General features: G+C 41.6%; 2 protein-coding genes across 10 annotated transcripts in view; one reads left to right on the forward strand and one right to left on the reverse strand.

The window, feature by feature from the left end:
• Positions 1-1941, reverse strand: part of POLE2 (DNA polymerase epsilon 2, accessory subunit) — a 102898-nt gene extending 100957 nt beyond the window's left edge. For 2 of the 4 annotated variants that reach the window (XR_004540150.1, XM_033952462.1), the window contains exon 1: positions 1771-1941. Coding sequence is in view for 2 of the 4 variants with exons in the window: in XM_033952462.1 (XP_033808353.1) it covers positions 1771-1898 (128 nt within the window). In the remaining 2 variants the exon portion in view is untranslated. Of the gene's footprint in view, positions 1-1237; positions 1257-1531; positions 1649-1770 lie in introns of those variants that run through there. The other 2 variants (XM_033952463.1, XM_033952464.1) reach the window with 2 other exon arrangements.
• Positions 1942-2360: 419 nt separating this feature from the next.
• The window catches only part of KLHDC1 (kelch domain containing 1), a 167390-nt gene continuing 147384 nt past the window's right edge, over positions 2361-22366 (forward strand). For 2 of the 6 annotated variants that reach the window (XM_033952968.1, XM_033952973.1), the window contains exon 1: positions 2361-2610. In XM_033952968.1, coding sequence (XP_033808859.1) covers positions 2515-2610 — 96 coding nt within the window. In that variant the 5' untranslated portion in view covers positions 2361-2514. Of the gene's footprint in view, positions 2611-2839; positions 2880-10260; positions 10336-22366 lie in introns of those variants that run through there. The other 4 variants (XM_033952972.1, XM_033952970.1, XM_033952971.1 and 1 more) reach the window with 3 other exon arrangements.

The following is a 22366-nucleotide window of genomic DNA, read 5'->3' on the forward strand; positions in this document are numbered from 1 at the left end:
CCTCCCTCCTCGCCCTCTAAAGCAGGTGCGGCAGCGGCCAGCCAGCAAGAGCAGCGCTGCCACTCCTGCTTTAGGGGGCGAGGGGGGGAGGGTCTGAATCGGGAAACTGATTTTTTTATGTTGTAAATCGATTTGAATCGAATCACCCGAAGTGAATCGGTGAACCGATTCGAATCGTGAATCGGGCAGCACTAGTGGATTTCCCCAAGTCGTCTCAATAATAGCCTATGGACTTCTCTTTTAGGAAATTTTAAACCCTGCTAAGATAACTGATTTCACCACATTCTTCAACAACAAATTCCAGAGTTTAATTACACGTTATGTGAAGAAATATTTTCTCTGGTTTGTTTTAAATCTACTACTTCTCTTTCATGGCTGATTTCTTTGGCGGCAGACATCTTTATAATTGTGAATCAGCATAGGAGACTGGAATCTATACAACAGCAAGGAAGTTTATAAAACTACTGATATTGTGAATGGGATTGCTAAAGAAAAATGCAGCAACCAAGATAAGTATAAAAGGATTTTGTGGCGTGTATACATTTCAACAGTGTTTCTCATATATAGAATGCTACCAAATCGAGTATAACACAAACAAATAAACTCTTAATGCATGAAAAAGAAATATTAGCTAAATTAAGATTTTTTTTTTGAAAAAGAAGATGGTAGGTGGTTTTTGCCAATGATTATATTGGGAGCATTGTGAGAAATCACATATAGACATTGGATGGTGCTTTTGCTCCAGTTCTGAGGCTTTTTTCCACCATTACATAAAATGTTATATAAATAGAAATAATAAGTTTACTTCACTCATAAGGATTTGGTGTCACTTTATTAGATAGTGGTCAAGAGGGAGTATTTTAGGTATTATAAAGATTTATTCCACTGTATGTGAAATTTATATATATTTGCATGATTATAGCATCTGATACATTTAATAGTAATAATTAAATTATAATGTAATTGCATCACATCACCACTAGGGGGTTTCACACAAGGCTATTATGCACATGCCCAGACAAAACTGGAAGTGCAAGCACACATTAGCAGTTATTCTCCATGTAAACGCAGTAAAATAGGTACTTTTGGTTTTCCTCAGACTCTGCACTTTTAGCCCTCACTATCGGTGCTTAAAACTTGCAGGGATTCCTTCTGCTTGTAAAAGAAGACAAAACCCATGTTACTCCTGTCTTGCCGTTATAGGACATTTCCTTCTGCATTGCAAAGGAATGCTTACTACTAAGCTCACTGATGTCCATTTATTTTGCGACCATAATTAACAGCCGTGTTAGAGCCTTTTGAGCACTGGGCTGGACAAATCAGTGCTAACTACTTTATAACGCCGGCGTTAATTTTGAGCATTAGTCCCTAAGCTAGTCCAAATTTCAACCCAATGCTTGCATGGCTTGTAGTACTTATTTTCATTAATTTCTATTAAAAAAAGCAAGAGTAGAAATCTACTTAAGCATTTGTCAAACCCAAGACTAGCTACGAACTACACAGTCAACAAAAATCTTATGTGTATAATTACATTATGTTCTTTGCCATGAAAGACTCATTGGAGATCATGTAACGGGCGCTCTGCTAAACCCACTACACTCAACCGTGTCGCTGTCACTTCCCGATTTGGAAATACAATCCAGAGACCATATCACAAAGGAACGAAAGCCAAAAAATTAAGGCAGCATAAGAGACAACCACTATAATTCATTGAGGAGACCGGAAGTGAAGCAGAGACCTCTGAATAATATCAAATTGAAGAATACTTACGGTCGCAGGAGCAATCCATGCATTTTAAAAGCAGAGGTCACTTTCCTCTTCAGCTTGTCTGAGGCCATGTTGAAGTTTTCGCGCCAAAGTTCCAGCTGCCTGCGCAGAACAGCTGACCCTGACGTCATCACACACAGCCTCGCGGCCCTTGTTTTTCCTGGATTTCCCCAAATAGCGAAGCACAAATTCTGCTCTCACTGTTTATCGTACCATGATTTATTTCCATTTTCATATTATATATGATGAAAGGTTTTCGTTAGGGCATGCTTTGTGTTTTTTTTTTTTTAATATCATCTTGCCAAGTGCATTCTTGATTACTGTAGAACATGTATATTTTGTCTTGATACGCATATTTGCACCCTCTGTGAGTGGCAGTGTTTCAAGAACACTACTTCTGTACCCTTTATTCAGGAAATATTTTTTCTAGTAGGAAAATCATTATTTTTGAATAGGGTTACTTGAACACTAACGTCAGTAATTTTGTGGAAATCACAAAACTGAACTTTTGCTTAACTTAAAAGATCGCAGTGGTTATGGGGAGATATTTCTCCACGTGACTTCGCGCCACCGTACGTTGGTGTTTTGGCTAGTCTGGCTGCCCGTAGTGTTTTGGTCGTCTCACAGTCCCCGATTTTGACAGTTTGGTATCTACTGTCTCTAAAAGCAAGGAGCGGCGTTGACGCTGACTGGATCTGTTCCTTGGTTTTGTTTAGCCATATTCTTTTCAAAAATCAAAGGGAAGCTATGGCTACAACTCAGCGATTCTGCGTAGCGGAGGAGCGAAGTGGCCATTGCGCAGCTGTGGACGGGAACTTTCTTTATGTGTGGGGGGGTTATGTGGTAAGGTTAATTATTCTCAAGAGTACATTCATTTGTGACGCCCTACTACAGTTATTTGGTAACAAAGTTGCGCTTCTGCTCACATAGAAGTCAGGATAAGTAAATAAAACTACCCAAGTTAAAGCTCCAGAATAACGGTCACCACGTAGTTTGGGGATGTGCATTCTATTATGAATGTGGGGTAGCTGACACTCGGGTCGTGTATTTCCTCTTCTGCATCTAAGTAACATATCCCGCCTCCTCTCATGGTTTCTTAATTACGTGTACAAGTGAGTGACTGTCGGATCAGTGGATGCCATTTAATGCGCGTGGGGACAGTTATGGAAGCGGCGCGAGGTGTGAGAAGGCTCGCGGCAAACTGACTCGCAGGCCAGCAAGAGTAGGCGCGCGACATGGCCTTCCTTATCCCGCTATCCATGAGCATTTGCGAGATGTTAAGACAGAAAATGCAAGGAATGAGGATAGACATCAGGTCACCTGTTGAGAGTGTAGATGGAGAAAGTTTTGGTTTTTTAGACTCTGAGTTAAGATGCTATTAAATTATTATATCAGAAATAGTATGCCACCGAGTGCCCTAAAACTGCTGAGAGCCTAATCATGAGAATGGGCAGCAGCTTAGGCTAGGGTAAAACTAGATAATGGCAATTTTGAGTTTGTTCTTTTCAAAGAAGGAACATTGAAAATCCTGGACTAAATATTACTTTTCAACTTAATTCTTGGTACAACACGTACAGTATATTATAAGTATACATTTGCCTTCATTGCTGGTGCTCAGAATTAAAGGTTAATGCATAAAAAATAAGGATATATTTTTGTTCACCAACTGCATACATTTCTTGACTGACCTTTGGGATCTGAAAAAGGGGTGTTAGCTCCCAAATGCTAGTCAAGGGATGGGCTCCTTTTACAAAACTGCTGTAGCGAGTCCCAGCATGGTAAATGTGACGAACTGCATCACATTTGCCACATGGGATCCCTACCGCGGATTTGTAAAGGGGTCCCTTAGTTCAACATGATTTCATTTTTAAAATATTATTGTTTTGTGTTTATGTGTTAACCTTTTCCCCTGTTTAATCAAAGGAATTAGCAAGACAACAATACTACTTTATTGTTAGGGATCACACACTTGCTTGATTTTGTGTCTGTAAAAATGACAGATACGTTGGCTATGGCAATCTTTTGCTTTACGGGTCATTCCATGTCAAGTGGACCAATACTGAAAAATACCCACACTCGACCCCCTTGAAATCCAACCAAATTTTACAGGGGTGTTGTCTAGGGTCTCAAATGAAACTCTGTAAAATTTCTGGGATCTATCTCAATTTGGTCAGGAGCTAGGGGTGGTTGAACAAAAGCAAATCAATCCACTCCCATACCTTGTGTGACCTAAAATGTCAACTTTGCTCAAGCACTGCGGCAGAAGGAAACTACCTAGAAGTCAGAAATTTTGCAGTTTGCTACAACACCTTGAGGCAAGTTTCTGTGCTAAGTTTGAAATCTTTTGCGAACGTGCTTCCATTTCTACAGGTCAGCAAAGTAGGCAAAAAAATTCACGAATGAAAATGTTTGGCACAGTTTGGCTCCATACTGCTGCTGGAGGTAAGTCAGCTGAGGGTACAACTTTACCAGCAGACATGTAGTACCATGATGCACTTCCAAGATTTGCAATATGAGCTTTTACAGTCAAGTGAAGCTGAAGATATGACCATTCCAAAAATATGGCTTTATGCATTTATGCAAATTTTCACTGTTTTTAGATTCAAATATCTCTAATGTATAGGGTTTTTCTTTTTTTATATCATTTCAAAGAGCATGTTTTTTGCTACAGAAGCTATCCTGTTTCATCTTGGACCCGATCTTTCTTTGATGAGAATTGATGGTTTAAAAATAAGCATTACTTGCTTGTGCAAACATGTTATGCTGAAGGGTCATTTGCACTTCATTGTGAATGTGCAGTGGAACTATATTGATCTAAAAACTCATAACCAAGCATTGCCAGCCACAAGTACTCATCTCGTACTATGCTCAGCATTTGAAAAACTTACTGTGCACTTTTGCAAGATGACAGTCAAAACAAGCATTGGCTTGCACAAACTACTTACTGCCTGCAAGCCCAAACACATAATCATGTGATTCACAAGAATGTACGCATAGCTGTAGTAGTATGTCTGATATATGCAGCTTTTCTGAACATGTTCTGACTTACAACAATATAGCACAAGATACTCGGATCTGTGAAAAATCAATGATATAGTAAAACACACTTTCACAAGAAAAAAGATATGGCAATGTCATATAAAGAATGTAGGCAGTGCTGCTTCAGTTCCAAGGAGAAAATTCAAATTGAACTGGAGGAAAAGCCTCAGATAAAGGCCCTCCCACCACCACAATGGTGGATAAAGGTGGTCGGGTGGTAACCTCACTGGCAAAAACCTCCGTTGTACTCCCAAAATGAAAAACTGTAAGCAGGGCTGTCTATGCTTGATAGAAGAAAAACTTTCTACTTATCTCAGTTGATCGGTACACCGACGATGGCCAGCGTTTCACTAACTTGCTGCCTCAGGGTGTATTAAAAGTCCGATCAAAACTAAAGCCAGAAAAGAAAATTACATCAGTATACTGGACTTAGAGCAAGACTTCAAAACAATCTTCAGAAGCCACTATGACATACCTTTAAGCTGGACGCCGCAACGTCTCATCTGATCAAAAAGATGGCAGCACCATGACTGTACCGGGTTATGAACTCCCGGGGAGTGACGTCAAACCCCGGAAAGTAAAACAGCAGTAAAACAGCTGACTAAGCTGCTGACAGGAGAGGAGGGTGGCGCGGTCTGAAAAAAATCTTCTTTAAGCAGAAAATATATTCATTCATAATTCCCTCATGGCTTTTCAAACACAAGAGGAAAAGTAAAAAAGTCTACCAGAACCCGCGTCCGATCCTAAAAAGAAAAAGAAAAACGTCAAAAATGACTAAAGAATCAAAATAATCTAAAGAAAAATGGTCAGAAGAAAACATTCCATTCTAATTTTTGATTTAGCCCATTTGGTTCTTCACTGTCCAGTTTGTAAATCCAAGCTTGTTCAGCCCGTAAAAGTCGCTGTTGTCGATCAGAGCAATTGTCAATAATGTGATCAATCACACAACATTGTAAGTCAGTGAATGAATGGTTATACTCCAAACAATGTGTGACCATGGGAGCTTGGAGTCGGTTATTCCGAATGCAAATTTTGTGCTCAGTGGCCCGTGTTCTAAAAGGACGGGTAGTCTGGCCCTGCTTACAGCCCTGCTTACAGTTTTTCATTTTGGGAGTACAACAGAGGTTTTTGCCAGTGAGGTTACCACTCGACCACCTTTATCCACCATTGTGGTGGTGGGAGGGCCTTTATCTGAGGCTTTTCCTCCAGTTCAATTTGAATTTTCTCCTTGGAACTGAAGCAGCACTGCCTACATTCTTTATATGACATTTGCCATATCTTTTTTCTTGTGAAAGTGTGTTTTACTACTGACTTACAACAATGACAGCACAGTGGCTGTATGAACAAGTCTGGCTTTAAGGTTCATCATGACCTCATAATACCATATGACTTTATTATTTGACAAAGCTTGCCTTTGGCGTGTTGCTTTCCATCTATTCTTTCTGTGCATCATCTGGTTCTTTCCCTAGTTAACTAGGCTATGCCTCTGTGGATTTTGGAAACTTACTCTGCACTTGCTGACATGTACAACTTGCTTTGCTCTATTTTCATTGTGTTCTCAAACTGATATTTTTCACCTTACTTTTATTCTGTATTTTTAGGTGACTCTTATCTTATAGAGCCTAATAATAAGCTAGAGCCCTGCAGTATTGGAATCTATGATATTTCTGAGTGCCAAAAAACATCTACCAATTCTATTCTAGAGAAAGCTGCTTGAAGCTTATTTATAATTTCTCTTTGCCTGACCAAGAATTAATTAAAAGACACTCTGGACTTTCTACTTTGTCCATCTGTACTCATTATGAAGCCTTGATTCTGATGAAGTTTGAATTTCTACAGAAAAACTGCTGTAATCCATTCAGAAAACAGAATCACAGCAGTATCAAAGGTCTACACCCAATTGATCTCCCTTCAGTTGATCATTTAAAAGCTATCACAAAGCACGAGTTTAAACCAGGCCAAAAGCTTTGCCCAAGATGCAGGTAAGATTTGCGTGTCAGACTGCAAGATCTAAGTAGCCCTAAGTCTGATTCTGACAGTGATGACCCTACCAATGCATCTGAAAATCTCAATGCCAGCTTTTCACTACTAGGAATCTCTCCTCTAAAGATTCAATGGATTAGCAAGCAAAATTCCTTAAAAGTTATGCTAAACGCAAACTGTCTGAAGCCCATAATGCAATTGCAGACCAAATTGCAGTTATTGGTGACTTAACTCCTGCTGATATCAAAACAGAACCAGAAAGTGGCCAATGTAAAAGGTGTTCTGACTATGACCTTCTATTGACTGAACTGAAGCAGAAGTTGGAACTATCTAGTTATAGGGAGAAAATACAAATTCTTACTTTTGCTCCACACAGATAGACTATTAAGAAAACTGCTTTGGAATTTGGAGTTTCAACAAGAATGGTTAAAAAGGCCAGGAAGCTGAAACAGCAGGGTGGCATTCTTGTTCCAGCAACAAAGAGAGGAAAAGTGCTTGCTCAGCAGATTACACAGAAAGTCCTGGATTTTTATGAAAACAATCAAATCTCTAGAATATGCCCAGGCGAAAAAGATTGTCTCTGTTCAGATCAGTAGTGAAAAAGTTCAAAAGCAGAAGAGATTGCTTTTATGCAATCTGAAGGAACTGTATACTACCTATTGCAGTCAGCATGGGCCTGAAATTGGGTTCTCAAAGTTCTGTGAGCTTCGGCCAAAGTGGTGTGTCATAGTCAGTTCCTCAGGGACTCATTCAGTCACAATCCACCAGAATGTGAAACTTATGCTTTCAGCAATTGCAGCTCCAGATGAATAAAACTGTCTGTGATATGAACTCAAAAAATTGCATGTTGCAACGGTGTGAAATATGTCCTGGGCAGATCCCTCTGGAGGAATATTTTACTGAGTTCTTTGGTGAACATGATCCAGATGATATCATTGAATTCAAACAGTGGATTCACATTGATCAGGATACACTGGAAACTCGACAGTTATCCATAGAGGACTTCACTTCCTAATTAATTGGAAAAATTTCTAATTTGGCCAGCCACCATTTTATTTACAAGTACCAAAGTGCTTATCTAAAGGAACTGAAGGCAAATATAAAGGAGGGGCATGCTATTGTTTTGATAGTATTTTGTGGACCTGCAAACTACTAGGACTTAAATTTAAAAACCCTGTTTCTGCCCCCATCTCCGCAAGCTCGGTCACCTCAGTAACTATAGAAAAATAGACAAATATAGTGCAAAATACAGACAGCAGATATAAATATATATGATGATTCTTGGTGGATTGGTCATGTATGTGAAATTTCAATGGAAGAATGCGACATCCTGGTTAATTTTTTGCATCCACAAGGTCCTACACGGTCATTTCACTGGCTTCCCCACAGAGACATATGCTGGATCCCTGAACAGCAAATTATTGCAGGCCTTAATGCACCTATGGCCACTTCATCAGATAGACCACTTATCCACAAGTTATTTGGCAAACATTGATCAGACTTTCAAACCATGTGCAAGAAACTGAGTTAAAAGTTGAATTTATGAGATTTCCTGATCCTTGTCAGTATGTATGCGCACTTTAAATAAGTGTGTTTTTTGCACTTTTCTTTTTTGTCTTTAATAAAGCTTCGAAATTTATATGGTATTATCTGACTATTATCTGACTATTATCTTTCAGACAATGGATCAATAACTGATAAATATGTGGTCTCAGTGTATAATACACTTGTCATGATCTTCACAACCAGTGGCAGTGGGTATATGAAAATGCATGGATACAGGGAAGGAGATCATAAAACAGTAACAATCTGAACTTAACTGTGAAACTTCATGTACCTTGTGTTAAACATGCCTCTTTTCAATATTAAACATTCATTTGCATATACAACTAATGCTTATCTTTGAAGCTTTAATTCTCAGCAAAGAAAGATCAGGTTCAAGATGAAACAGGATAACATTCTGTAGCAAAAAACATGCTCTTTCAAATGATATAAAAAACAAAACAACAAAAAACCTACACATTAGAGATATTTGAATCTGAAAAACAGTGAAAATTTGCATAAATGCATAAAGCCATATTTTTACTTTGCCCAAAATTTTCGTTCATGACTTTTTTTGCTTACTTTGCTGACTTGTACAAATGGAAGCACGTTTGCAAAAGATTTCAAACTTGGCATAGAAACTTGCCCCAAGGTGTTGTACCAAACTGCAAAATTTCAGACTCCTAGGTAGTTTCCTTCTGCCGCAGTGCTTGAGCAAAGTTGACATTTTAGGATCACACAAGGCATGGGAGTGGATCGATTTGCTTTTGTTCAACCACCCCTAGCTCCTGACCAAATTGAGATAGATCCCAAAAATTTTGCAGAGTTTCATTTGAGACCCTAGACAACAGCCCTGAAAAATCTGGTTGGATTTCAAGGGGGTCGAGCGTGGGCTTCTGGTCCACTTGACATGGAATGACCCTTACTGACAATGGAGAAGAGTGGGTTTGCGTTACCCTTGGCTTCAGTTCATAATAGACATGTATCTGTTGATAGTAAGTGACTTGCCCATTATGAAAAACACTATTACGTATGGAATTTGTAAAAATAAAAAATGTTTATGTAAAAGAATAGCATGGATGCGAAAAACCATGCATTTCCACAAGTTTTATAGCAGTTATCAAAGTCATCCTATTGAAAATTATCTCATCAGATTGGTTCTTGTCATTTTCAGTAGGGCACCATTTAGGACTCCCTCGTCTGAACCCAATCAGTGCATAGTAAATTGCCTAAGGATGGACTAAAAAGCCTAAGGGCTCTCTTTTACTTAATGGTGCTAGAGGTTTTTAGCATGGGATGACAAGGTAAATGCTCTGACGCTCACAGAATTCCTATGAGCATTGGAGTACTTACTTTGCTTACCCACACTTAAAACCTCTAGCACAGCTTGATAATGGGGGGGAGGGGTTAAGTTAGGCGCCCTTTATAGAATCAGCCCCTTATATTCATGCAAGCTATTTCTTTATCTTTTAGGTTTACGGTAAATTATTTTTCATTAGTAATTCAAAGCATTCTAAATTCAAGTACATTAGGTATTTCCCATTCTTTGGCCTTCTGAGGGGGAGGGAGGTTGATTTACTTTCAGGACCTTTTGCTAAGGTAGGTAAGTTTTGCAGTTACCATGTGGTAATTATCCAAAATGCAGTAACCGCAAAGCCTCTGCATTAACTGTCAGGGGAAGTCCCAGCATTTGCCCAAGCAGTTAAACACAGAGAAGGAGACATTAGTTTTTACCTGCACATTTTCTTTCCTTTAGTCACAATAGATCGGTCCAGAACTTGTGAGTTATACCCATTTACCAGCAGGTGGAGATGGAGAGAATGACAAGAGTTCTGCCATAATGGCTACTGTGCAGCTGCTCTCAATGTATATCTTGATGACCAAGCAGTGGAAAGAAACAAAAATAAAAACCATGGATGATGGCAAAAAATATATGAAAAAAAAATGAGAGGAGTAAACTCGCATCTAAGAGCCAAGAAACTGAACAACAGAGTAACAACAAAAGTGAGCATCTGGTCTGATTAATTTGGAACTAAAGGATAGAAAATTAGCAGATAAGGACTAATTTCTCCTTCCTTTTTGTCGCACTAATCAGTACAGAACTTGTGGAATGTCGGAAATCAGCCCTGTTGAAAGAACAAAATCACCAAAGAAAGCATCCATTCTGACAGCGACATCTAATCATTAATATCTAGAAAATTTATGATAAGGTGATCATGTGTCATACCTACAAATTTCAAGATAGATCACATGAGATTCTGCCAGAGGAAGATAGCACTCTGGTTGAGTGGGCCTTGAGGTTCAAAGGAGGCTCTTTTCTTTCAAGAATGTAAGCTGAGGTAATGGCATTTTTTAGCCAAGATGTAATTAGTGGCTTTTAAAGCATACATACCCTTCTGGGACCTGAAAGAAATACAAACAGACTGAGTGACAGAAATCATTGGTGACTTTCAAATATTGCAAAAGAACTCTGCACATCAAATGTTCATAACAAGCCATAGTCTGTTCTGTAATTTATGAAATGTGAAAGGTAAACTAGCTGATTTAGGTGGAAGGAGGGCACCATCTTTGGGAGAAAGGAAGAGACAGTTCTAATTGTAACTTCCACTTTGGGAAAAAGAAAGAAAAAGGTCCTTGCAGGAGAAGGCTTGAAGTTCAGAGACCCGCCTCGCCAGTGCCATAGCTACAAGAAAGACTGCCTTCAAAGTAAGGTCCTTCACTGTCACTTTAAGGAAAGGTTTTCAAGAGCTTTTAGAACAAAGTTGAGACCCCATTCTGGACAATTATGTCTGTGGGAGCTTCAGCTGATTGATCCCTTCAAAAAATGGATATCTGAATGAGCATGAGTAGGGTTTTTGGATGAGCCTGTGCACAAACAGACACAAGCACTAAAGGTAATGGAAACTCTTTATTAACTCAAAAATCCTGTTACTTCAGAAGGCCAAGCATACAAGGAACAGTCTCTTGGTTCAATAAACAAAAGTCCTGAGATGAGTCTAGAGCATGTGCTACCAAGCCCCAAACACAGACTGCAAAAAGTTTCAGATTAGGTAGTGATGTCTGGTCCTATCCAGTCCTTAGAACAGAACTTGCATGTAGTTAGCATAAGAGGTTGGCTTACTTCTGCCAAGCAGATTGTCTAGAAGAAGTTGTCAAGGAGTATGCTGCTACTCTCCTGGGCCTACCTAACCTAGCTATGGTCCTGTCTTTTATAATTCCTAGTAGCTGCATCCCTGGCTCTTGACTGTGTCACTTCCCCCTAAGAAGCTACCTGTGTTAAGGAATGGGCCGCAAAATGGCAAATAAGGTTCAACATGGATAAGTGCAAGGTAATGCATGTCGGTAACAGAAATCATATGCACGAATACAGGATGTCCGGTGCTATACTCGGAGAGAGCCCCCAGGAAAGAGACTTGGGAGTACTTGTAGACAAGTCAATGAAACCGTCTGTGCAGTGTGCAGCGGCGCAAAAAAGGCCAACAGAATGCTAAGAATGATTAAGAAGGGGATCACAAACAGATCTGAGAATGTTATCATGCTGCTGTACCGAGCCATGGTATGTCCCCACCTGGAATACTGCATCCAACACTGGTTGCTATACATGAAAAAGGACATAGTCCTACTCGAAAGGGTCCAGAGACTGGAGGAATTGCCGTACAATGAAAGGCTAGAAAAAATTGGGCCTCTTCTCCCTTGAAAATAGGAGACTGAGAGGAGACATGATCGAAACATTCAAGATAATGAAGGGAATTGACTTAGTAGAGAAAGAGAGAACATAAGAATTGTCGCTGCTGGGTCAGACCAGTGGTCCATCGTACCCAGCAGTCCGCTTATGCGGCGGCCCCCAGGTCAAAGACCAGTGCTCTAAATGAGTCCAGCCTCACCTGTGTACGTTTCAGTTTAGCAGGAACTTGTCCAACTTTGTCTTGAATCCCTGGAGGGTGTTTTCCCCTATAACAGACTCCGGAAGAGCGTTTCAGTTTTCTACTACTCTCTGGGTGAAGAAGAACTTCCTTACGTTTGTACAGAATCTATCCCCTTTCAACTTTAGAGAGTGCCCTCTCGTTCTCCCTTCCTTGGAGAGGGTAACCAATTTGTCTTTATCTACTAAGTCTATTCCCTTCAGTATTTTGAATGTTTCTATCAAGTCCCCTCTCAGTCTCCTCTTTTCAAGGGAGAAGAGGCCCAGTTTCTCCAATCTCTCACTGTACGGTAACTCCTTTAGCCCCCTTAACCATTTCAGTCTCTCTTCTCTGGACCCTTTCGAGTAGTACCGTGTCCTTCTTCAGGTATGGTGACCAGTGCTGGATGCAGTACTCCAGGTGAGGCCGCACCATGGCCCGGTATAGCAGCATGATAACCTTCTCTGATCTGTTCGTGATTCCCTTCTTAATCATTCCTAGCATTCTGTTTGCCCTTTTTGCCGCTGCCACACATTGCGCGGACGGCTTCATCGACTTGTTGATCAGAAATCACCCTGGCAGAGGACAAGCATTTGCCCCAGTTTTTGCTAGCAGGGGTGGATTACGTGGCCAGTGCTCCCTATGACATCATCATCGTCATGAACAAAGTTTTGGCTTATTCACCTCCAAGGCTACTCTTAGCAGATTGCTGTCCAAAATCTCTGTCTGACAGCAGACCATGAACGTTTAGAATTTCAGGATGGTCTAATTTTCATAATTCCAGGTGCTTTTGACAATACTCAGGTGGAACCTCATCTTAGAGATCCTATCAGGGATCAAGACAGAAATTCTCAGGACCTAGGCAAAGCCAAACCTCTGGTTCTTATCCCACATCAACCTTCAAGAAGGCACAATGACGCCAGGGCCAAAGTGTTTCCCTCTGAGGATTGGAGGAAGACTCTTGACGTATGTGGAAATCTGGGAGCAAATCTCGTCAAACTATTGGGTGCTGGAGATCATTTGGGAAGGGTACAAGCTCAAGTTTGCCCATCCTCTATCAGACTGGTTTGTGGACTTCCTGGTGGGGTGCCCCAGAAAATCATGCAGATTCTAAGCAATAGTAGAGAGACTTCTAGAAATTCAGGCCATAGAGCCAGTGCTGCCAGAAGAATTGGGCTTGGGCAGATACTCCATATACTTTGTAGTGCCAAGAAGACCCATTCTGGATCTTGCACATATCAATGAGGTCCTGAAGTTTCCATGCTTTCACATGGAAACCATGCATCATAGTCATCACAGTGATAGCTCTGGAGGAATTTCTAGCTTCCCTAGACTTGATGGAAGCCTAACTACCTCAGCTCAATGTGCAGCAGCAGCTAAGAAAACAAATAGAATGTTAGGAGTTATCAGCAAAAGAATGGAAAACAAAGATGAAAATGTTATAATGCCTTTGTATCGCTCTATGGTACAGCCGCACCTCAAATACTGTGTGTAATTCTGGTCACCATATTTTAAAAAAGATATAGTAGAATTAGAAAAGATACAAAGAAGGGTGACAAAAATGATAAAAGGAATGGGATGACATCCCTATGAGGAAGGGCTAAAGTGGCTAGGGCTCTTCAGCTTAGAGAAGAGATATGAATGGCCATCTCGTCAGCATATATTTTCTGTGGCAAGCAATCACCAATTTCCTTAAAAGCACAGTCCACAAGAAGTGTAGCCCATTCTTGGATGGAAGCACAGGCCATTTCACCCAGGGAGATTTGTAGAGCAGTGACCTGGCCACTCTGCACATGTTCTCATACTTCTTTTGGTTCAAATCTCTTACCATTTTCGTCGCCTTCCTCTGGACCACTTCAATTCTTTTTATATCCTTTGCCAGATATGGCCTCCAAAATTGAACACAATACTTCAAGTTGGCCTCACATGTTTGGGTCCTGTAGAGCAGTGTTTCTCAACTTCTTCAAGCCAAGTACTCCCTAAGTCTAACAAATATTAACTGAGTTCTACCCTAGATCTACCCAAGCTCAATCCTGAACCAACCCAAGCTCCGACCCTGAACCCGCCCCTATAACCAACAAACAACAACGAAGATACGTGGAGGGGCATAATCAAAAGGGATGTTAAGTCCGTTTGCGTCTAAGTCACAAGTCGTCCAAAGTAAAAAAACAGCCTAGGATACATTTTCGAAAAATACGTCCAAATTTATTTTGTTTCGAAAATCATCTAATTATACGTCCTGCCAATCTGATCGTCCAAGCCGTGAAATCGTCCATCTTTATACCACATTTCCGTCCAACTTTTCGTCCAAGTCAAAAATGCCTAGAACAAGCCCTGTTGGACGTGGGAGGGGTCTGCAAAGTGATGGACTGACCACCCAGACATGGCACCTAAATAGTGGAGTACCTTACAGGGCACTGCTGTGAACTTCACAAAAAGGGTGCCATGTCTTCATCTCACTACAGCTCCATTATAGGTAACGGTGAGCCCCCAAACCACATCCAGAATCCCCTAGACTCAGGAGCCACTTATATGCCAGTAAAAAAAATGGTTTTGTGGGTGTATAGGGGAGTGCACATGTTTAAGTATCAATGCAGTAATTACAGGGGCTTATGGGCATGGGTCCTCCTCTCCATGATTCCCTAACTCACCCTCAAGACGACTTAAGCCGCTTCTGTGCTGGCGACTAGGCTTTCCTATGCCAGGCTGCCAGGTGATGATGGTCTGGAGGCTGAATTTTAAAGGTGTGATTAATATTTTTATGGGAGTGGCGGAGGGGGTCGGTGATCACTGGGGTAGTCTGTGGGGGTCTGTTTTATGTGTTTGCAGTGCTTATCTGGTGACTTTAGGTGGGTTTTTGTGACTTAGACCATGTTTTACACGGTCTAAGTCACAACGTCCAAGTTCCGTCGATCCTGGGCTGTATAATTTTTGGTTATACATGCTGTACGACTAAGTCTAAGCTGGCCCACATCCCGCCCAGCTCCCGCCCTCGACACTCCTCCTGAAATGCCCCTGTTTAGCTTTGGTCGTTCAGCAGCACTATGAAGGTCTAGGTTGTTTAGAAATACGTCCAAAACCAGTTTTTATTATCGGCACTTGGACGTATTTGGACAATGTTCATCCAAGTGCTAACTTAGGCCGGTTTTTGGACGTTTTTCTCTTTTGATTATGAGCCCCAGAGTATTGTTGGTGTACAATTTTATTCCACAAATCACAAAGTCTTGTATGATGGCTCGACACGCACATGTTTCAGCCTCTACAGCCTGCTTCAGGAGCCTTTGTTAGCCATTGTGTTATTGCTTGTGTGATACAGCTTATCATGGTTTTTCTTCCCGCCCCTATAACTTCATAATAATAGTACTAATTGTAATGCAATTTCTTCCATTAATTTTTCATATATACACAATATAATCTTATTAACACTATATAATGGTATCCACAAAATTAAACTACACAAAGCACTCTTTACACAGAGAAAATGTTAAATATCATTTCTATTCTGGGTTTTTTTCAAAGGCGTCAAGGGAGATGACTTTAAAATATGCAATGTCACCTTAGTAACAGCTACAGAAAAATAAACAAATGTAGTGCAAAATATAGACAGCAGAAATAAATTCTCAAAATTAAAACATTTCAATCACTAAGGTCTCCTTTTACTAAGCTGCGCTAGCGGTTTTAGCGCACACTATAATGCTGCACGTGCTAGACACTAATGCCTCCATAGAGCTGGCGTTAGTTTTTCCGCATAGCGTGGGGGTTAGCGCGTGCTAATCTGCAGCGGGCGATAAAAATGCTACCGCAGCTTAGCAAAAGGAGCCCTAAATTGAAAATAAAATAATTTTCCCTACCTTTGTTGTCTGGTGATTTTATTCTTTTAATTTCCTTTACCAGTCTCTGGTTGCACTTCCTTCTGTCTGTGCTCTTAACTGTGTTTCCAGGGCCTGCTTATCCACTAATTGTTTTTCTCTCCTTCTTCACTTTCTAACCTGCATCCATCTTTGGAGTTAACTTTTAACATTCAACTTTTTTCCATTTTTCTGCTTTCTTCTCAAAATCTACTTTTCATGTGTTACCTTCCTTTCCTATCTCTCTCCTCTCCCATGGTCTAGCATCTCTCTTTCCTCTCTATTTCCATGGTCTGACATCCTCGCAGATGTCTGCACCTCTAATCCTTACTTCCCCCCACTTCCCCCAACTCATAGCCAAGGTTCTCTCCCCTCTCCAGGCCCCAACCCTTTAATCTGCCTCCTAACCCCATGATCCCCCCTCCCCGGGCCTAACGAGGTACCTGGTGGTCCAGCGGGAGTGTTTGTGGCAGGAGTGTGGCCCTTTCGCTCCTGCCTTCTCATGGCTACCTTCTAGAATGGCTGCCACAACCTATCGTGGCAGCTCGCGGTACTACTGGAAATGCTGCAAGTAGCTGTGAGAGGTCACAGTAGCTAGCTCAGAAGGCAGCCGTGAGGAGACAGGCGTGAGAGGAAAGCACTCCTGCCACAAAGACCTCCGCTGGACCACCAGTTACCTCGGTAGACCCGGGGAGGCGGGAAAGATCGTGGGTTTGGGAGGAAGATTAAAGGGTTGGGGTCTGGAGAGCAATTTCATGGGGCAGCCTTGGAGTCTTTGCTAGGTTGGCCACCTCCAAGGAAAGATGAAGTTGCATCATCGGAGGTGGGCCAGCCTAGCAAAGGCTCCAAGGCTGCCTGATGAAATCGCTAAAGTAAAGCTATCAGCAGCTATGTATGGAAATAAAGAGCACAGTGAGCTGCTGTTGCTAGTGTGGGAGGGCTGGGAAGAGAAAACGATGGTGACAAAAGGGAGATATGCCACGGCAGAAGGAGGGTGGGAGATTTACTGTGCTGCACACCCTCTGACAGTGGTCCACATACCTCCTGGGGTATGCGTAACGTGTGTTGAGAACCTCTGTTGTAGAGCATCACCTGAAAACCTAGCTGTATTAGGTGATGCTCTTACCTATCAGAATTGCATAGTTTTCACAAACAGTCCTTGTTGCCAAGTGCTTCAGCTGACTTGCTGGTTGCCAGGGAGTTCTTATCAGTAGTTATCAATAGAGCCTACTGTGTCTGCCATTGTCTGTGAGAAGCCAAAATCTTTACTGGGAACTGATTATTCAGACAACATCTACTTTCACTGCTTGGGAACTTTTGCATACTAATAAAGAGCAGATAATTTATTTTTCCTCTCTTTATGACTTATCCTGTATAATTCTCACATGTTGGGAACATGTACCATCATCTGCCATCCTGTGTGTGTTTGGAAGATAAATTATAAAAGAAAACCCCTCAATGATGGTTAGTGAAGCTCAGTTGTGGGCCGACAGGCCGCTCAGCCCCCATCCCATGGGAATCTCATTTTGCCAGGCCGTTGAGAGGGCTTCCCAGTCTCTGAACAGCAGAATGATGCTGTTTACTCCCATAGTGAAGTATCTTTCCTTTTTCTTGTAAATAAATATATATTCTTAAAAGAAGCTAGTGTGCATGTGTGATACTGTTTTATCAAAGAAATTAGTGAATTAGACTGTTAATAGTAGGTAAAGAGGTTTTGTGCTGACTTGTGATAGTATAGTCAGGCAAAATAGGTCCTCAGTACAAGCACAAGCAGGTGCAGAGGTCCCACCCTAGATTTCTGGGACTGCTTTTGTATATCCCTGCTGTCAAGAATGATACACCTGTTGCACTAGAAAAAGAGATTAGGTTCTTACCTTACTAATATCTTTTAGTAGATAGGTGTGTCATTCTGGAACCCTGCCCTGTCAGTTATTTACTCTGCCTGCTTACTGTCTCAATCAGGACATTTGAGATTTTAATGTCAGTCAGACCTCAGGGGTATGGAGAATAATCTATTGCTGGAATAAATTGGGGGACTGTTTGAGCACCATAAATGTTTCTGATTGGTATAGTTATTTTGAGGATGTGATAGTTCAATTAAAATGTTTAACATCTTTGATATACTTTCAGAGCAAAACAGATTTGTAGTTTGGGGAGTCTTCTCATATCCCTCCTTTGATTAAATTATCTTGTCTCTTCTTTGATATTTCTGGGCCATAGACTAAAGTCCACCTGGTATTGTCCTAGGTTCCAACTGCTGAAGTTGCCATGTAAGCTCATACAACCATCCCATTGTTTGCAGGATATCTACTATAAAGTCTAGCCAGTAACGTCCTCATGTTCCAAGTTAGTGGAGTTCCCATTTATGCCCTCCCCAGCCCATTCTACATTGAATCACCATATATGGTAAAAAAAAACCGTACATATACTGTATGTCCAATATCAGCCTTAGTTCTTTAATTTATACCATTTGTTTTCTAATTAGAGATCCTCTGTGTTTATCCCATGCTTTTTAAAATTCCATCACCGTTTTCCTCTCCACCACCTCTCTCGGGAGGGCATTCCAGGCACCCACCACCCTCTCCGTGAAAAATAATTTCCTAACATTACTCCTAAGTCTTCCTCCTCGCAACCTCAAGTTATACCCTCTAGTTTTACTATTTTCCCTTCTCTGGAAAAGATTTGGTTCTATAATAATACTTTTCAAGTATTTAAATGTCTGTATCATATCTCCCCTGCTCCTCCTCTCTTCTAGAGTATACATGTCTTGGTCTTCTAGTCTCTTCTCATACTTCTTTTGGTTCAAATCCCTTACCATTTTCGTCGCCTTCCTCTGGACCACTTCAATTCTTTTTATATCCTTTGCCAGATATGGCCTCCAAAATTGAACACAATACTTCAAGTGTGGCCTCACCAATGACTTATATAGTAGCATCAACACTTCTTCTGCTGGTTATTCCTCTTTCTATACAACCTAGCATACTTCTGGCTACAGCCACTGCCTTATCACACTGTTTAGATGCCTTTAGGTCTTCAGACACAATCACCCCAAGGTCCCTCTTTCCGTCTGTGATTATCAGCCTCTCACCTCCCATCATATACGGTTCCTTTGGATTTCTATTTTCTACCCGCCAAATGCATCACTCTGTACTTATTCACATTGAATTTTAGTTGCCAGATGTTAACCCATTCTTCTAACTTTTGCAAATCTTTCTTCATGTTTTTCACTCCCTCCAGGGCATTCACTCTGTTACAAATCTTGGTATCATCTGCAAAAAGGCTAACCTTACTTTCTAACCCTTCAGTAGTGTCACTCATAAACATATTGAACACAATCAGTTCTAGCACCAATCCTTGAGGCACTCCACTACTCAGCTTTCCCTCCTCTGAGCGAATTCCATTAACCACCACCCTCTGGCGTCTGTCCATCAACCAGTTTCTAATCCAGTTCATCACTTTGGGCCCTAACTTCAGCCCATGGAGTTTATTCAAGAGCCTTCTATGAGGAACTGTGTCAAAGGCTTTGCTGAAATCTAAGTAAATTACATCTAGTGCATGTCGATCTAATTCTCTGGTCACCCAGTCAAAGAATTCAATCGGATTTGTTTGGCACGATTTACCTTTAGTAAACCCATATTGCCTCGGTTCTTGTAATCCATTCATTTCTAAGAATTTCACTATTCTTTCCTTCAGCAAAGTTTCCATTATTTTTCCAATAACCGAAGTGAATCTTACCGGTGTGTAGTTTCCCATTTCATCTCTGCAACCACTTTTTTAAAGAGGGACTAATTTTGCTCTTCTCCAGTCCCGCAGAACCTCTCCCATCTCTAAAGATTTATTGAACAACTCTTTAAGTGGATCCGCCAGAACCTCTCAGAGCTCCCTCAATATCCTGGAATGGAATTCAAGTTGTTCATAAACACTTTTTTCCTTGAATGGTGCGGTATCCACTCTATTCTCAGGTGTAACTTTGCTAACCAATCGCGGTCCTGCTCCAGGTTTTCCTTCCATGAATGAACATGGGCTATCACCTGCTTTGGTACAAACTGAAAGGAGCAACAGAGCCTTCTGGAGAAGGAGGAGGATTTGAAAACTTGGAATGGATTCCTTCTGCTCTGTTTGCTAACATCGGGAGAATACCCGAGTGTCTAGAATGACACACCTATCTACTAGAAAAGATATTAGCGAATCCAAAAAGTTATGGATCCAAAAAGTTATGGATGTCATTTGGAACATGGGGCTGAATTCATATGTTCTAGCCAGTTGACCCAACATTCTCTTTGTTTCAGAAGTATATTACCTCCACCAGTAAGAATCTCAGAAATAACAGAATGGTCATTGTGGCAGCAGAGAAAAAGTTTCTAAAATTAAGTAATAGGGTTTGTTTGTTTTAAATCTAATATAATAAAACGGCAAGCCGCACATGCGCACTTCCTATGCGTGCGTCCGTTTTCCGTGAGCTGAAGCGACCCATAGGAAGTGCGCATGCGCGGCTTACGGTCTGGCCTCACGCGAGACAAGACAAGTTCACATGCACGCCCTTCCCTGCTCTCCACCTGCGGAGCGGTGGCTGCCAGCCGCTAGCACCCCCTGCCCTCTCCGTCGCCTCCCGGCTCCAGCGACGTAGGCAGCACTATAAACACGCTGCTTCGCGCCCTTCTCTGCCGATTTCCTCTGCCACGTCTCTGATGACATCATCGGAGACAGACGCGGCAGAGGAAATCGCCAGTAGAAGGCCGTGAAGCAGCGTGTTTAAAGTGCTGCCTACGCGGCTGGAGCCCCGAGGTTTGTCGGCGGTGGGAGGGTCAGGAGCAGGCCGGATCGACAACCGCAGTAAAAGAAGGGAGAGGGGCCGAACGGAGCAGGGAAGAGAAGGTAAGAGAAGGGAAAGGGGGAGTGGGGGAAAATGCTGCTACTGCTTCTACACAGGAAAGGGGGGGATATTTTTCTGCTGCATAGGGAAGTGGGATGGAAATGCTGCTGCACAGGGAAATGGGGAAAAATGACAGACAGACAGCGGAAGGGAGGGAGACAGAAAGAAAGAAAGACACAGGGGCAGGGAGAGGGAGAGAAAGGGGGCCAGAGAGAGAGTCAGCGGAAGAAGGAAAGGGGGCTGCTTTGGGGGGAGGGGTGTGCTTGGGGCAAACAGCTTTGCTCTGGGGGGGAAGACAGAAGGGGCCATGGAGAGACAGGGAGAGGGATAGGGGGCTGCTTTGGGGGGAGGGGTGTGCTGGGGGGAGACAGAAGGGGCCATGGAGAGATAGGGAAAAGGGGCTGCTTTGGGGGGAGGTGTGCTGGGGACAGACAGCTTTGCTCTGGGGGGGGAAGACAGAAGAGGGCCATGGAGAGACATTTGGGGGGGAGGTGGGTGCTGGGGGCAGACAGCTTTACTCGGGGGGAGGGGGAGACAGAAGGATCCAGATAGCGGCCAAGGAGAGAGAGATAAAGAAACACAGACAGACAGACACATCTATTCTAGCACCGTTAATGTAACGGGCTTAAAGACTAGTTAGTTTAATATAAGAGATGTAATAACCAGGTCAGATATTTCCTGCTATTCCTTCCTTAGGCTCTTGACTTCTGAACTCTGGGGTATGAAGCTACCTGAGTGAAAGAATAAATAATATTATAAGGCATATCAAAGTTTACATTGTAATGAGACAGTATTGTCTTTTGAAGTCTTAAAATGTATTAAAGAAGAAACAAAATGCTGAGACCAGTACTACAATAATGTAAAATGTTCTATTTATTGCCTGTTTTTTTCTGACATCCTAGAGATGTGGTGTAAAAGATTTCCTGTTCGTTGTTGACAAATACTGGACTGGGTTAATTAGGTTTTATAAATTATGAAAATACAACAGTATGCTGTGTGTTTGGGAGGTATTCTTGTTTTATTTGCTGTCTACCTTTATTTGAAGCTTGCCCAGAGCATATGTTTATGTTTATTTAAGATTTGATATACCGCTCCTGCATTTTACTGCCCTAAGCGGTTTTCAATGTATCAAACTAAAATGAAATTAGGTACTTGAGAAAAACTACCCTATCTGTCCCGAAGGCTCACAATCTAATGGCATAGAGCCATTACTCTGCATTTAGTTTCATAGTTCAATAAAAATGTGATGTCATTCATTGAATAGTGCTCAGATCCAGTTCCCCAATCAACGTATGAAAAGTACTAACTGAAATCTATAGTTGCCCATTTCACCTATTAGTAAAAAAATATGACTTGATACTCTTTATCTTGATTTGTCTTTCTGCTAAATAATTGACAGTACCCAGAGGAAT

Source organism: Geotrypetes seraphini, chromosome 7 (assembly GCF_902459505.1).
Source record: "Geotrypetes seraphini chromosome 7, aGeoSer1.1, whole genome shotgun sequence".
NCBI lineage: Eukaryota > Metazoa > Chordata > Amphibia > Gymnophiona > Dermophiidae > Geotrypetes > Geotrypetes seraphini.